Raw genomic sequence first — 15,075 nt, forward strand, 5'->3', positions numbered from 1 at the left:
CGTCAAAGCCTTCTTTGATATTTTTATTTTTGGCCAGGAGTTCATAGTTCTTTGCCGTCTAATTAGTTTTCACATGGAGGAGTGAGAAACAGAAAGAAGCTGAGACGGAGGTTAAAGCAGTGTTTCTTGTATAACAGCTCATATACGTGCTTTACTTAGAACAAAAGTTTATGAAGAGGACAAAACTATTCTCTGCTTGGTACAATAAGCGTCCACGTTCATTATTGCTCCATTTTCAAAACAAGATCTACAGACAACTATTTCACTTAGAAGTATTTAGCTTGGGTCAGATGGCTGTAGTTAACCACAGCGACGTCCTTCATTACGACTGTGACCTGATTTCCAGCATAGTGCTCAACTCCTATTAAATCATGATTCTTTGAATTGGGAGTGTTTGTGGTGGCAGGAAGAGGCTGTTCAGACGGCAGCAATCAGAGTAAGGCTCTTTATTTCTATTAATTGAAGTGGCAGCCTGGTATGCTCGAACCCAAACACTGGCTCAGTTCTAGGACTAAAGTATGATGAAATGTAATGACCGGCATAAATTAGGTTAAGCAGGTTACATATTATGATAGCATGACTTGGAAAAGCTGTAAAATAGAGCAGTTTGAAGAATGAAGCCATGACCAACAACAGACAGACATTTGCACCAAACAGGCAACACAGCACTATTTCAGATTGATATAAAATTGGACTCCTACCTGTGGGAACATTTCAGTAGACATAGGTACACACACAGGTAAACAGTTTCACTGGTAACAGGTAATAGAATTTATTCCCTGGCCGTAAAGAGGCACTCCTGATCTGCACTGCTCTTCCTAATATTTTTGTTTAGAGACACACATGTATTGTACCATTCATTTTTCATTTTTACCATTCATGTGTCAGGCTGATATTCAAAGGAAATATTACTATTAGTATATATTTTTTTTAGTATTTTGATAGTATTGTGTGTTTATAAATTCATTTATCTCAGTTTTAAAAATCATTTTAGAGATTCCTCTAAGTACCACCAAAAGGAAGTTTGAGAACCGGTGGTATTAAGGATTTTACTACATGGCCTCATGGAGACAAATGCAACATTTATATTTTACAAAGCATTGCAACTTTTTTGGAATCAGCGATCATACTAAAGACGATCTAGACAAACGTGAATGAATACAGTTGTGTTATGTTACAGAGGCATTAAGTGTGGTATGAAAGTTTTACATCTAGAATAATAAGTACATTCACAGTTTGTGATCCTTTGTTTCACTGTTGTCAATCAGACAGCTGCACAATGCATTTCCTGTTTCAGTCTGTGCTGTTATCCTGTCATTCTGTGTCTCGGTGCATGGTTTGTTGTCTTGTTTATTGCACTATATCTTTCCATATACTTGCATGTTTTATTCATCTGAGCCGATAAAGGGTGATGTGGAGTGGATGGGTGGGGGTAAGAGTGCGTTTCTACTCGCCGTTCCAACCACTTTGCTCTTTGACTCCTGTCCAATTCTATATTCTGCCAGCTCGCCTCACACACGCCCACACACACACACACACACTTGCACAATTTACCCGGTATACTTCATCACACATGCAAGCACACAAGCAAGGAGCACATCTCCACTCCCACACAGTTACACACTGAGCCAGGAAACAATTGTGGACGGAATTCAATTGGTCCTATCCAGGGAGTTTTCAGATACATAGCAAAAGCGTAGTTTGTGTGCATCCCCTCAGTGTTTCGTCTACACGCACACACACACAGATCTGCATCAGTGCCATCTCTAAGCTGCACGCACCTGTCTAAAAAGATTGTGACATCGGATTCAAGATACACACAAAACAGTGAAATGATGGAGTCAGCTGGGTGTAGAAATGGGTTCTATTCACTCACAGCGGCTCCATACAAACCTGTGCTGTCGGTCCAATGTCCATAAAGAAATGTATGGGGATATATAGATGTCCACAGACTCACACACACAAGCAGCTGTGTGAAGACGACAGCACTGCAGCAAAAAAACACAGAATATGCAAAAATTCACAAACCCTCAGTCCACACACACACACACACACACACACACACGCACGCGCACACGTATTTAAATATACTGTTGCTTTGAGGGAAGGCGGTATCATCCCCTCGTGCACAGCCCAGTCCTGAATAATAACGCTTATCTTTCTCTCCTTTATTCCCATCACTGCATTCATTGCAAGTGGTCTTCATTGTTCATCCCTGCTGGACCATTAACTTGCTCTTCATGCTTTGCATAGAGACAAAGAGGGAATGGCTTGATGCCTCAATTACTATGCTCTCATGTTTGCAAAGACAGCCAGCTCCTAGCCACGGCTGGAGGGTCTCCGTTACATAGATCGGCCTGCTCGCACAGACACATGCAAATGAGCCCCGCAGGCAGTCGCACACAGTTAAGGCATGCATTCACATGTGTGGAAACTCCACTTCATCTTTTCATGTACAGTAAGGTGTGTGTGTCAGCGGCAGGTTGGCCCTATGTCCTTTTAAAATGTTCCTGCAGTCCAAAACACACCAGCAGCTTACTTGCAACACAATGCACCACTGTCTTCTGTATTTTCTGGTATTCTTGCCCATTTCTATTTCGTTTGGTGATATCATGTCTTTACTTTGGTCTTAGATGTCAAAGAGTGGATGGGGTGAAAGTTATGAGGTTATTGAATTACATATTTATAGTATAGATACATTTTTGAAACTTTGCCAGGTTCCTCAGTGAGAATCATATTACCATGATGTACATGGAACATTATTCAACACTTTCAGTTAAGAATAATGTGGGGAATAATAATAGAATAATACACACAGACACACACACACACACACACGCACACACGTACACAAGTCACAAGTCACTGATGCCTGACAGGGTTTGATAGAAGCAGATTTCCAGGGCATTGCCCAAATATTCTCCAGGAAGCCCAGGCTCGACTGGTCAATGCAGGGATTGTTTTCCCCTTCACTGGGCACACCAGTGTGTGTGCGTGCGCGTGCGTGTGTGTGTGTGTGTGTGTGTAGGTGTGTAGGTGTGTGTGTGTGTGCACACCCATCCCTGAAGACTGAGTAACAAGTTATCAGGAGCAGGAGATGGAGAGGAGATGAAGAAGAAAGGAAGAGGCGGGAATTAAAGCAGAGGGTCATTTCATTGGGCCATTGACACTCGCTGACACAAAGTGGGACTCGAAGGGGAACAAATGAGACACGGGAGAGATGAGTAGGCCAGGAGGAAAGGTCTGAGCCCCGTAGTGGAGTTTTTCATGTGTCTTTTACAGATCACTGCTTCCATGTCTCAGGAAGCCCCCCCACCATCAGACATCTTCCATTCGAAATGTGAAAGTTGTCTTTCTAAAGGGCTCTGTATCTGTTTCAATTATTATTCTTCAGTCATGAATGAATACATGATTGCTGTATTTGTAATTATGGACCTGATTATTAACCTAAACCCAAAACTATAATATGTTTAAAAGAGCTCATATAATCAGCAGGGATTATTTTCAAGGTGCAGCTCCTAACAATGCAGGAAAACAAAGGTGTCACCTCTCTTCTTATAATAGTTATATGATTTTATAACCCAGTCTTACTCTTTGAATAGATAAAAGTGATAAAAGTGGCCTTTTGAAATTGCGTAATTTTCCATGTATTTTGCCCTACATAAGTCTCTGCTGGCCTAAATTCCCTCTGCTTCACTTTACCTGTCAGCCAGGATTCTGTTCCGGCTCTCTCGCCTATTATTCATATTATTTCCATAACCACACTTATTTCAGAGGAGAATTCATGTATGGAGAGGGAAAAAGCAGCCGGTGAATAGGCTTCATTTGCATGGCATCCATTCCTTGCTTTAAAGTTGTCTGCTGAAAACACTAATGTGTGTGTGTGTGGGCTGATAATTTCCTTGAAAATGAGCAAAAATTTGAATTTGCCATTGAGATGCAGGAGGGTGTAGTGTCATCCATGATGACTTGTATGAATAACAAAGTTAGAGATGCAGCTCAGACACTTATGGAAAAGTCTAATACAACATATGCAAAATGCACTGAGTAAAAGAAATTTGACCAAAATGAACAAATGTTCAGCCTGTAGCCTCTGATCACTGTTGTACCACATCCACAACAGAAAATAGTCCCCAACAAATATATTATTATTATTGTTTGAATTACATTTATGTTTGCGTTTTTATATATTTGTGACCCGTTGAAGATTTACACTTTAACTGCTATTCAAAGGGCTCATGGCTGAGTGCCATTGACAGGCTGGGAATGTAGGAGGGTGTTGAGAGACTAAAACGTTGGTTTTTATCTTTCTGTGTGAATAAAGAAATGAAATGTTGTTTTCTATTCGGGTGAAATGACCCTGTAAGATGAAACCTTTGAGTCAGTCATTATGAAAGTCGAGTCGCTCATTACATTTGCTCATTTAAATTGGAATGCATGTTTCCTGTCAGCGATATAAAGACTACAACTAAAAATTAGGATGAAAATTCTTGCCAAAATTAACATTTGATGAGGCTGAGCTGACAGTGACGGAGTTTGGCCTGAATCTTCAGTGTTTTGGCGTCCCCGCGTTTCTTTCTGCCATCTGGTTCTTCTGAAGTGTGACATTTTTAAAAATTGTTCCAGAATTGGAGTAAAAAAGCATGAAATTGGAACCAGTTTGGGAGGGTTTAATAGACTTCAGGATATATTTTCAAAATAGAGAATATATGTTTTTATAGGAATCATTTCTGCATGTTTTTCTGGCAACATCCACCATTAATTGATTAGATTAGTGAGAATCTATTCATCAATTCAAAGTTGTGTTGACTGACCATCTTTTAAAGTCGTAAAGAGACAGAATTGACACGCGCCCCTCCCCCCTCCTCCCCCCTCCCCTCCCTTGTTTTTTCCCAGCAGCGTCTGCTCGAGCTCCTCCAATGTAACTCCTGCTAGCGTGGTGCTGCTCTCGACCTCCTTCTCCACTCTTCCTCCTCCTCCTCCTCCTCCTCTTCTTTCTCCTCTTCCTCCCTTCACACAGCTGATGCCCAGGTACACTGGCATGTCTGCACTTCCCTCCCCCAAACTCTTCCTCCTCCTTTCATCTCCTTCCCAGTTGTCCTGCCATCTCTTCTCCCTCTGCGTTACCTTCTCCCTGTGCCTCTAGCTTACCTCATACCAAGAGACTGATAATAGGCCAAAAACCATTTCTCCCTTTTCTTCCTTTTTGTCAAGCTGTTTGGCCCAGTTCCATATTATACCCTCAGTACTGTATCTGAAATGAACTTCAAAAATGTGATGGAGACTGTTACCGTTGAATTCATCCCCAAAAAGAAGCTACCCTCTAAAAAGAGCTATTTTGCATCTGCCATTTCATTTTTGTCACATCTGTGACATTTCAAAAGAGGTAATGGAAATGGAATCAAGTCATGCAACTTTGCCTTCATGCAGCTCTGCCAATTATACTTTTTTTTTTCCTTATTTCCTTTCTCCAGGGCTTAGTTGCCTCCTTGTCTCCTCTCTTCCTTCATATCACTCCACTTGTCCTTCTACATCTGTTATCTATGTGCCTATGCTTGCTCTTTTGCTCATTTGCCTCTTGTCATTACATTACATTACATTACGCTTCCTGCGGTGTGTCCTAGCTGATAGTTTTCCATCACTGCCTTGCTTGCTTCATGTTTCGCATCCATTCTTCCCACTCTGCACTCCTCACTTCCATCCTTTCTTTATCTCTGCTTCTTCCTCTGCCCGTGTACTTCATGGCCTATACTGTGCACCTCTTCAACTATTTCTCCTTCCTTGCATACCCTTCTGCCCAATTATCCTCTTACCCATAACCTCTTATTTTCTTGTCACTTCCTCTGCCTCTCCACCTTCTGACTTCCTCACTGATTTATCCACTGCTTTGCCCTCATCCCTATGCCATGTCCCCTATTTGCTCCCTTACCTCTTTCCCCCTTAGGTCTCTTGCATCTTGTTTCTCTCGGTATCGTCATCTCCCTCCCGCTCCCTTTTCTTTTCTGCTGTGCTCCCTTATCTATTAATTCTTGTCTCTCCTCCCCTCTCTGGTATCTCCTGCCCTGAGGATCTGTGCTGCATGTGTCTACTGGTGTGTTTTGACAGACAGGGTCCTGACCTTGTCTCAGACCCTGCTGCTGCACAGGCTGAGGGGATGTGTCAACTTCAACCTCGATCACATCTTACCCCCCCCCCTCACCCACAGGGATATGCACATGCAAAAAAAACAAAAAAAACCCAGCCCCGTAAACACATGCATAATGTAAATAAACAAGCACACACACACACACACACACACACAGATTTATACACACCTGCATGGACAACCGCCTTACTGTCACTTCTGATTCCCTGAAAACATGGCAACAATAATTCTGTTCTATATTTACTTGTTGATATGCTGCGTGCAGATGGATTTAGAAAATATATTTCAGATATATTTCATCAGCACCGTTTGTTAGGAGATCTACTGCAGATTCAACCATCCAAACTTCCTTCAGCTCCTTGGCTGTGTCCCTCTTGTCTTGTTTTTCATCCCGCTCTGTAATCCGAGTAAACACTATGCTGGCCATCCAGTGTCTGAGTAGAACATACAGCTCAACTGTGTGTGTGTGTGTGTGTGTGTGTGTGTGTGTGTGTGTGTGTAACTCTCTCAGTCAGTTCAGGTAGGATTTCCACTTACTCAGTCTCAGATCTTTCTGCTGCTCATCAGTGGCGTCACATCAGGGCTCTCTCTGAAGGCCTCCCTGTATCCTTTCCATCTGCACTACCAATGCTCTCGTCTTCACTTCCTCATCTCACAGTTATTGCACATTCCATATAATCTACTATGTCGCAAGATAAACAAGCGCCTGATGCTCGTGTTTGTTTGTGTCTGCCGACTGGGATAAAACACTGTCTCTGTTTCTCTTTGCAGACAATGCGGCTACAGCAAAGCCTCTCAGGAGGGAGACGAGGAACTTTACTTCCAGTGTAAGTGACAGCGGTGATCGCTCTATGTTGCATGTATGTGTGTGTGTGTGGGTGTGTGAGTGTTAACTGTAGGTGTTCAAACTCTGGGGAGAGGTGGGACGTGTCTTTCCTATTCTGTGCTGGAATGCATGTGAATACACACACGCACACACATGCGTCTGCCTTACAGATGACTTCTGAGACATTGGCGCCACAGCATTAATTCTTAATTCTGAGTGCACGCTTAGCCAACTCTGAGCACACCGACACACTCCATTAGGTGGTGTGTGTGGTAGAGCTTGATGGGGCGAGATTGAAATTAGGAGGAGGGGAAAGATAAAGAGCTGGAGATCGGAGCGGGTGTAGTTAAACCTGCAGAGTGAGGCATGCAGGCAGCAGAAATTCCAAATCGGACGTTAAATGTTGTCGTTGTTGTGTGTGATGTTGTACACAGCTGCTTTTTTTAAACTCTGCTCAGAACGCTCTCAATAGGCTTTTTGTTTGACAGTGACAGAATGGAAGTAGTTTGACATATCTCTTCCTGTTTGTGTGTACGTCTGTGTGCCAGTGCTTTGCTAATGTGCTGGATGTGTGTGTGTGTGTGTGTGTGTGTGTGTGTGGTGGGGGGGTGGGGTATGTGCATCCTCATTTAAGTTGTTTAATCTCCCAGCATGCTGAGCCCTCTGGAGAGGTTTGGAGCACTATGCCTGATGAATAATGAGCCGAAGCCATGCGGCTGGGAATTAAATCTGCCCAAACAAAGACATGCCAACAGCTGACAAGCACGCAATACACACAGAAACACACACACACACACACACACACACACACACACACACACAGTTTTGGCCTGCTTTTCGAACACACACTTTTTTTTCTTTTTTTTTTTTTGCAGAACACGGACACTCACATAAATAGGCACACAAGACACGTTTGCCTTCTCTTTATCCAACACACACTTTTTTCACAGAGACACAGAGTGTGTCTGTGTGTAAGCGTGTGTCACGTAAGCTTGATTAAATTTTTTCTCCCATCTGTCCACCTGCAAGACTCTTAAAACACAGCCCACAACCAAAGTTTAACACGGAAGGACGAGAGAAGAGTGAGAATGAGTAAATAAATGAGTGTGCAAGTCATAAAATAGAGAACGAGGAGTGAAAAAAGAGGGTAAATGAGCGAGGGCAGGGCTCAGTAAGAGGGGAAGAGGGATTGAGTATGAGGCGGCCAGCTGGCAGAGATGGAGAGACTCATCATAAGTGACACTGCTCAGAACATTAGTTTTATGTCGGGGTATGTGACCTAGAAACATGTTACGGAGGGGGATGGAGCCTCATCTGCAATCTCCATTAACGGTCCAGTTTTAGATATCATCCGGAGTTTGATTGCATGTGAGAGAGAGACAAAGAGAGGCTGTGTCCGGGGAAATAAATGGAGAGAGATAGCAAGGCGTGTGATAAAGAGTTTGCAGCATTTTGGAGTGGAATGAAATATTTGGGTCCGGGCATGCTCACTAGCTCGCTCGGTGGTCCACTGAAGAACATGCAGCCGAGTGTGAACATGCTTCAGTTTCCCCTCAATCACTCATGGCAGTGACACAGTTAACCCTGAAACTAATCAGCCACAGAGCCAACCAAGGGTGTATCCATGTGTCATATATGTGTCTGAGCCATCTCAGTCATTTCCAGCCTTTAGAGTTCATTTTATCAGCCGTGTGAGCAACCCCTCTGTGTGCGCGTGTGCGTGCATGTGTGTATGTGTGTGTGCGTGCACCACACAGCTGGTTTTAAGCTACAACAGTGTGGTTGAAAACCCTATTTGACAGAAAAGAGTCTTCGATCCTGCACTCAGCCCTGGCCTTGAATAGATAATTGTCAGTATTGGACTTTGGGCTTTATTCATCGATGTTGTGTGTGTTTATGTGTGTACGCAAAGATATCTGTGAGTGTGTTTGTACACAAGCAAACCTGTGTGTTTGTGTGTGCATGTGTTGGATCAATAAGCCGTTATGAGGCAGCCTGTGTAGGCTCCCTCAGATCGATCTAGAGCTGTAATCACATTTCAGAGGCTCGGCCTGGATTTTGGGAATACTACCAGGCCTTTTCCAGGAAGATTAGCCTTCACGTGTAGTAACAAGGTTAAAAGGTCATCTAATTGAGAACTATAGTCCATTGGTCAATGATTATTGGCTGTCTGCCGGCTGGTTTATCTGCTAGTAGTTAGTGTTAGTCAATGGGCAGTTGATAAAGAAAACAATAGAAATCTTTTGTTCGGTTGTACACAGTCAGACAGCTGAGGCCGATATCAGTTCACTTTGAAAAGTCAGCTCAAATTTGCAGTCGTTGTGTCTCATTAGTGTCACTGAAGCAGTTTTGAGGTCCTTAAAGGAAATGGGCTGCAGTAATGGTTAAGAAGACGTCAGATAAGCTTCTATCTGAACTCCTATTGTTGTTGTTGTATGTTAACACACTGTGTAGCTCACAATACATCACTTTTATACTTACTCTGCTATTTATCAAATGTCACAGAGCGGATGGAGGATGTGGGCTAATGTTATTTTTGTAGATCTTTCTTGCTGAGGTACCTGAGCTGTCATTATTTTTGGCGAGTACGAAGCAGTCCTCAAACTCTAAAACTAACAACAAAGCAGCAAGTCAACTACAAGTGAGGTGGCACTTTAAGGTTTCTCTGCCTCAGCATTTTACTGTCTATTATGTCCTGTCCCAGTTTCTGACTGAAGATTATACTGTGTGTGTGTGTGTGTGTGTGTGTGTGTGTGTGTGTGTGTGTGTGTGTGTGTGTGTGTGTGTGTGTGTGTGTTATTGAGATAACAAGAAGCAAGCAGAAAGACAAAAAGCCCTCATGGAAGAGCCCTGTGATCTGACTAAAGCCGTGTGGAGGAAACCCGGAGTCAGATCTGAGCACTCGCAGGCTTTGATCTGGCTTTTTTCTCTCTCTGTCTCTGGAGTTCACAAGGTCAAAACAACAAACAAAACGCAGAATTAGACGTGTTCTGAATACATAAATAGGAATATTTCATATCCTTTTCAAATATGAAACATCATCCTTAAGCTACTTGTGAGAAATTGAATGGTTGTTAATGCGACAGATAATTGCCTAAACACGGAAACGTGAGAGTTGAGCACAGAAAATGTTTCAGCTATCTCACACATCAATGGTCAGAACTAAGGTATTGATTTCAGCTTCTGCATCAAAGAGCACAGGCTTTTCCCCAGACACAACATTTTTGCCGAATGTTCAATAATCATACAGAGAGATATTCTTTGTTGAAGAAGGCAGAGATACCAATTTCTCCTCTGACTGCAGCGTTGACAGAGCACAGAGTGATGCAGAGATGAGAAATGTTTCGCTTTGTGTTAACAGAGAGAGAGAGAGGTACCGGCAGGCCCACAGACATCTCTGTGCCAAATAACTAACTAACAATCTGTATGTTATTTGCTCATTCGCAGTTTAATAGCATCTGAATCTGAGAGTTGTGTCTCATGTGGACATATTGCTGCAGGGACTCCAGACTTTTATGTTTCTTTTAGCAGACGAGGATGTGGACTTAAATGTTGTGTTGCTGTTCTGTTGATTTTATGGACTGTGGAAAGTCTCGCCTCACCAGCACACCTCTAAATACATTTTTTTATGTTGTGCGTTTGTGTGTTCAGTTAAGATCCCAACACGGAGGACCTACATAGACCCAGAGACCTGCGAGGACCTGCTGCAGGCCGTGCACGCCTTTGCCAAGGAGCTGGACAACTCGAGCATCAAGATCGAGAGGATTGTGCACACAGGTACACGACAGGCTGGATGTTTGCACTCTTTTTAAAGGGGTGCTTCAGCTGTTTAGTATCTAAAGAAGCAAAGGCTGAGATATCTTGACGTTTAGTCTTTAGTAGGAGTCAAGCTGAACTAGAATGCAACACAAAAGCAGCTTTTGTTTCACCCTCCCTGCCTAACGTATACCCACGTCCCAAGTTCAAAACACAGGCTGCTTTAAGGTCTCAAGCCCTGAGGACATTGTCAGAGCTATTTTCATTCTGACTGTAGAAACTCTCTTCAGAGCCACAGAAGCCATTTTACAACATCAAGAGCCTTGTAGTGCCTCTTGTGACAAGCAGAATGAGTTTCATGTGTAAAATAGATGGAGTTCCCCTTTAAATTTAAAGTGAGTGTCACTTAATGCATAAAAATATACATTATATAAATATACCATATACAAATCTCTATGGATGCATGGCACAGCAGAAATTATGAAATTCTTGTTTCCAAAATGGAAACAGAAGCTAAACTAATTCTTGCTGCCATTTCTCGTCTGAAATAGGAAACAGTTCTGAATCACAGTGTGAGCATACACAGCAGACAGCAGGAGCAATCATCTCGAGGCGGCTCAAAGTATTTTTTTTTGCACTTTCTCTCAACCTGCCTTGAGACAAATTGAAGAAACCAGTTCAATCAGTCAGGCATCTCACTGATCTTTGCCAAACTGGAGCCCCACTGCTCTGCCTGTTATATTTGCCTTGTCTCTACTTGATGTTCCACTGTTTCACCTGCACCCTACGCCATCTTTCATCTCCCTTTGATCCCTTTGTATTTCATGTCTCTCTCTCCCCTCTCTCCCTCTCAATAGTGTCTGTTCATTTGCGTCATCTCTCTTCCTCCCCAATATGTTTGTATTTCTCCACCTGATTCTACACTGACCTCCCCCCTCCTCACCGTTCATTCCGTCTCACTTTCTTTCACTTTCATCTGTGCACAGATGTTACTCCATTTGACCTGCAACGTTTTGCCCTGTTCTTTCTCCACTACTTCTGTTTGTCCCTCGATCCATAGGGATTGTGACCTCCACTTGTCTGTCTCTCCCTACAGGTGACTTCGGGGAGGTGTGTCGTGGCTGCCTGAAGCTGCCCAGTAAGAGAGAGCTGCCAGTGGCCATAAAGACACTAAGGGCCGGCTGCTCTGACAAACAGCGTAGATCCTTTTTCAGCGAGGCTGGTATCCTGGGGCAGTTTGACCACTCCAACATCATCCGGCTGGAGGGCGTCATCACCACCGGTGAGGAGGATGGGAGGGAGTTGAAGCGGAAAGCAGAATGTAAAAGGCAGTTTGGGAGGAAGGATGATACCACTGGGAAAAGAATGAGAAAACAAAAGGAGAGCGGGTGAAGATGAAAGGAAGCAGAGAGGAGAGAGGGGTATTCTGGGTATTCCATGATCAAAGGAGGAATGGGACAGTCTGACCACTGCCAGTATCACAGAGGAGGTTCATCAAGGAATGGGGGAAAGAAAATCAGGCTGTACGGTAGCAGAGTGGGGTAAAATGGGGAATTGGAATTTGACCATTTTAATATCACACATGCGGAGGGGGTCACACTTCTAGTAGCTACGCAGAGAGACGTGAAGAAGACTGGAGGAGTGGCAAAGGCGATGGACAGGAGAGGAGTGGAGAGGACTGAGGGAGAGCGCTGCGATCCTCCGACCACTTCAATATCACACAAATGGAGGGGGTCAGCGCTCGCAGCGAGGAGGGCGGGACGGGAGGATGGAGGAGGAAGAAAAGGTTGCAGAGTGGAGAGCGGGGTGGTGGGACGGATGGCGTACGCTAGCGGCAGCTGAGCCACATCAAGACCTATTTTCCGCTGACAGATAGCAATTGAGGTCCTAGAGCGAAAACAGGATGGAAGGAGGGAGGAGGAGAAAAAATCAAAGGGACATGAGAGACTGAGAAGATGAGGTAGAGGTTAATGGGAATGGCAGGTGAAGGGAGAAGCTTTAAAGAGTTTGTGAAGTTTTTGTTACTGCCACAGCGATGCTCAGTGTAGTGTGTGTGTGTGTGTGTGTGTGTGTGTGTGTGTGTGTGTGTGTGTGTGTGTGTGGGTGTGTGTGTGTGGGTGTGTGTGGGCATGGTGCCTGAACACACTCTGTGCTCAGTAGGATGGCAGCAGATGTGCAGGGTACAGTAATTGGTGCTAGAGACCCAGCAGGGTCCTGAGATCTACTCTAATCTCTCCCACCATCACGTGCATAAACACACACACACACACACACACACACACACACACACACACACACAAAACACATGTGCACACTCCCTCAGACACACACAAGTCAGTCCCATATGCTCATTCTTTCTTTCACTATCATTGACACACACACACATACACACCTGCCTGCTTGCCTCCTCACTTGGCATGAAGACACACATCTGTGCACACAAACAGTACACACACCCCCACCGACTGTTAGACTACAAATCACCTGCTTTACATCACTTACCTCCCACCGGATCCTCACTCAGCCCTCCACCACCACCTGCAAACAGCAGCCTCCTTCCTAATCTTCCATCCTTTCACCGTCACTCAAAGCCACATGAGATAATCGGTGTGTCCCAAGAACCTAAGAAGCTTTCTCCAGTGGTGGATGGAGTACTGAGGTCCTTTAGTAGTAGATGTCCGGTTACTAAATCTACACCTTCCAGCCAATCAGAGTCCAGAATTCTCAGTGGCTTAATGTATAAACTTCATAAAAGTGCAACTTCTTGACCAAAACAACAGATTTGAAACATTTTGATGCCACACTGACTGACTCAGGTGAATCGGGTGAATGGTGTCTCTGCAAAACTCCTGTCTCTGCACTGAGTAACTTTGTGAAGTATGTAACACCTTCCAGCACTAAGTCACACACCACTGAAATATTTCACTGATTTTGGTGAAACTAGATCATATTTTATAGAGAAAAGGTTTTCTGTTTCCCCTCTGATGTCCTCCTGCGTGATTTACAGCCAACTGTAGCTGCTGTTAGCTAATGTTAGCCCAGTTTGTTAGCTGTGCTGCCTGAACTGTAAGCTGTGAGCACTGAGGGGAGTGTCAGTGTTTGTACCACAGAGACAACTGGGAAGACGCTGAAGGAAGAAGCTGAGAAAAAAAGAAAAAGTGAGCGAGCAAGAAGCTGCCGGACCAGAGTAAATGTGGGACTGACTTTTAGTGGTTGGTGAGAGCTTGGTGAAATAAAAGGCTGAAAGACAGACGCCGAGCTGGGCTGACTGCTGTTGGACTAGTCAGTAATATTAGCTGCTGCTGGGTCTGCTGTTGGTGACCTGGTTGATGTTTGGCTGCTTTTGATCATAAGTAATACAGCTGAGTACAGCTGAACATATTTACCAGAGACTGGAGGTGACAAGTCACAAAAATACTAATTTCTATATAATGTTTCTTAAACTGTATTGTCATATACATTTTAGTATATTTGCTGATGTGCATATTGGCAGAGAAAAAAAAAATCTGCCGATAATTTGACAGGAAGTGGCGGCCCTCGTTTTTTGTCTGCATTTCATTGAATTGTTGTTCAATTGTTTTATTGGACACTCTTTATTGCTTTATGGTGGTTTCAGAGAGCCTGTAACCAGATCAGCTTATTGAAATAATCTACTGACCACTGACACGTTCTGTCATGAAATCCTCTGGGTCCTATCCAGCTCTGCCAAGCGTGATTGGCTGTCACGGTGTTTGTTTCTTTTCCCACAAGAACATCTAATATTTGTCCCCCTCCTCAACACGTGGATATTTCAATTTTCATCAGCCCGAAACCTGATTGAGTCCGTACAAAAGACAGTTTTGTAACACACTGTTTGAAACAGCAAAGGATTTGTTTTTCAATATGTCTTTGGTATATGAATCCCTCGCATGAATGCCATGATGGCTGGCATATTATAGCAGAGTATCTGTGCTGACTCACAGTTTCCGAGTGTTATTGGTCACCTTTCCAAATAGCTTCCAGGAAGCCTGCTAATACTGGCAAACCATGAATTTTGTGCCAAGTTATCATTTTTGTAATAAGCAAAATAAGTCAGTGTGACAGCCTGGTATCACAGATATGTATTTTTTTTTAAAGATATCAGGTTGTTTATGTATCTATGAAAGTTTATCTTGCGTCTCCATAATCCACTCCTCCTCCTTGTTTCCTCTCTCCTTTGACTGCTGCAGTCTTATTTTCCTCCTCTGTGCACTTCATAGCACTGCTGGAACCCTGCCATCTGTGCCTGGGCACACAGTGTGTGTGTGTGTGTGTGTGTGTGTGTGTGTGTGTGTGTGTGTGTGTGTGTGTGTGTGTGTATGAACGTGTA

At 43.7% G+C, this 15,075-nt stretch overlaps 1 protein-coding gene across 1 annotated transcript in view; it reads left to right on the top strand.

Moving 5' to 3' along the window:
• The window catches only part of epha10 (EPH receptor A10), a 146,361-nt gene that overhangs the window by 122,857 nt on the left and 8,429 nt on the right, over positions 1–15,075 (top strand). The window contains exons 10-13 of the mRNA XM_027287191.1: positions 4,900–5,031; positions 6,917–6,972; positions 10,623–10,748; positions 11,824–12,009. Coding sequence (XP_027142992.1) covers positions 4,900–5,031; positions 6,917–6,972; positions 10,623–10,748; positions 11,824–12,009 — 500 coding nt within the window. The remainder of the gene's footprint in view (positions 1–4,899; positions 5,032–6,916; positions 6,973–10,622; positions 10,749–11,823; positions 12,010–15,075) is intronic.

Source organism: Larimichthys crocea, chromosome XIII (genome assembly GCF_000972845.2).
Source record: "Larimichthys crocea isolate SSNF chromosome XIII, L_crocea_2.0, whole genome shotgun sequence".
Taxonomy (NCBI): domain Eukaryota; kingdom Metazoa; phylum Chordata; class Actinopteri; family Sciaenidae; genus Larimichthys; species Larimichthys crocea.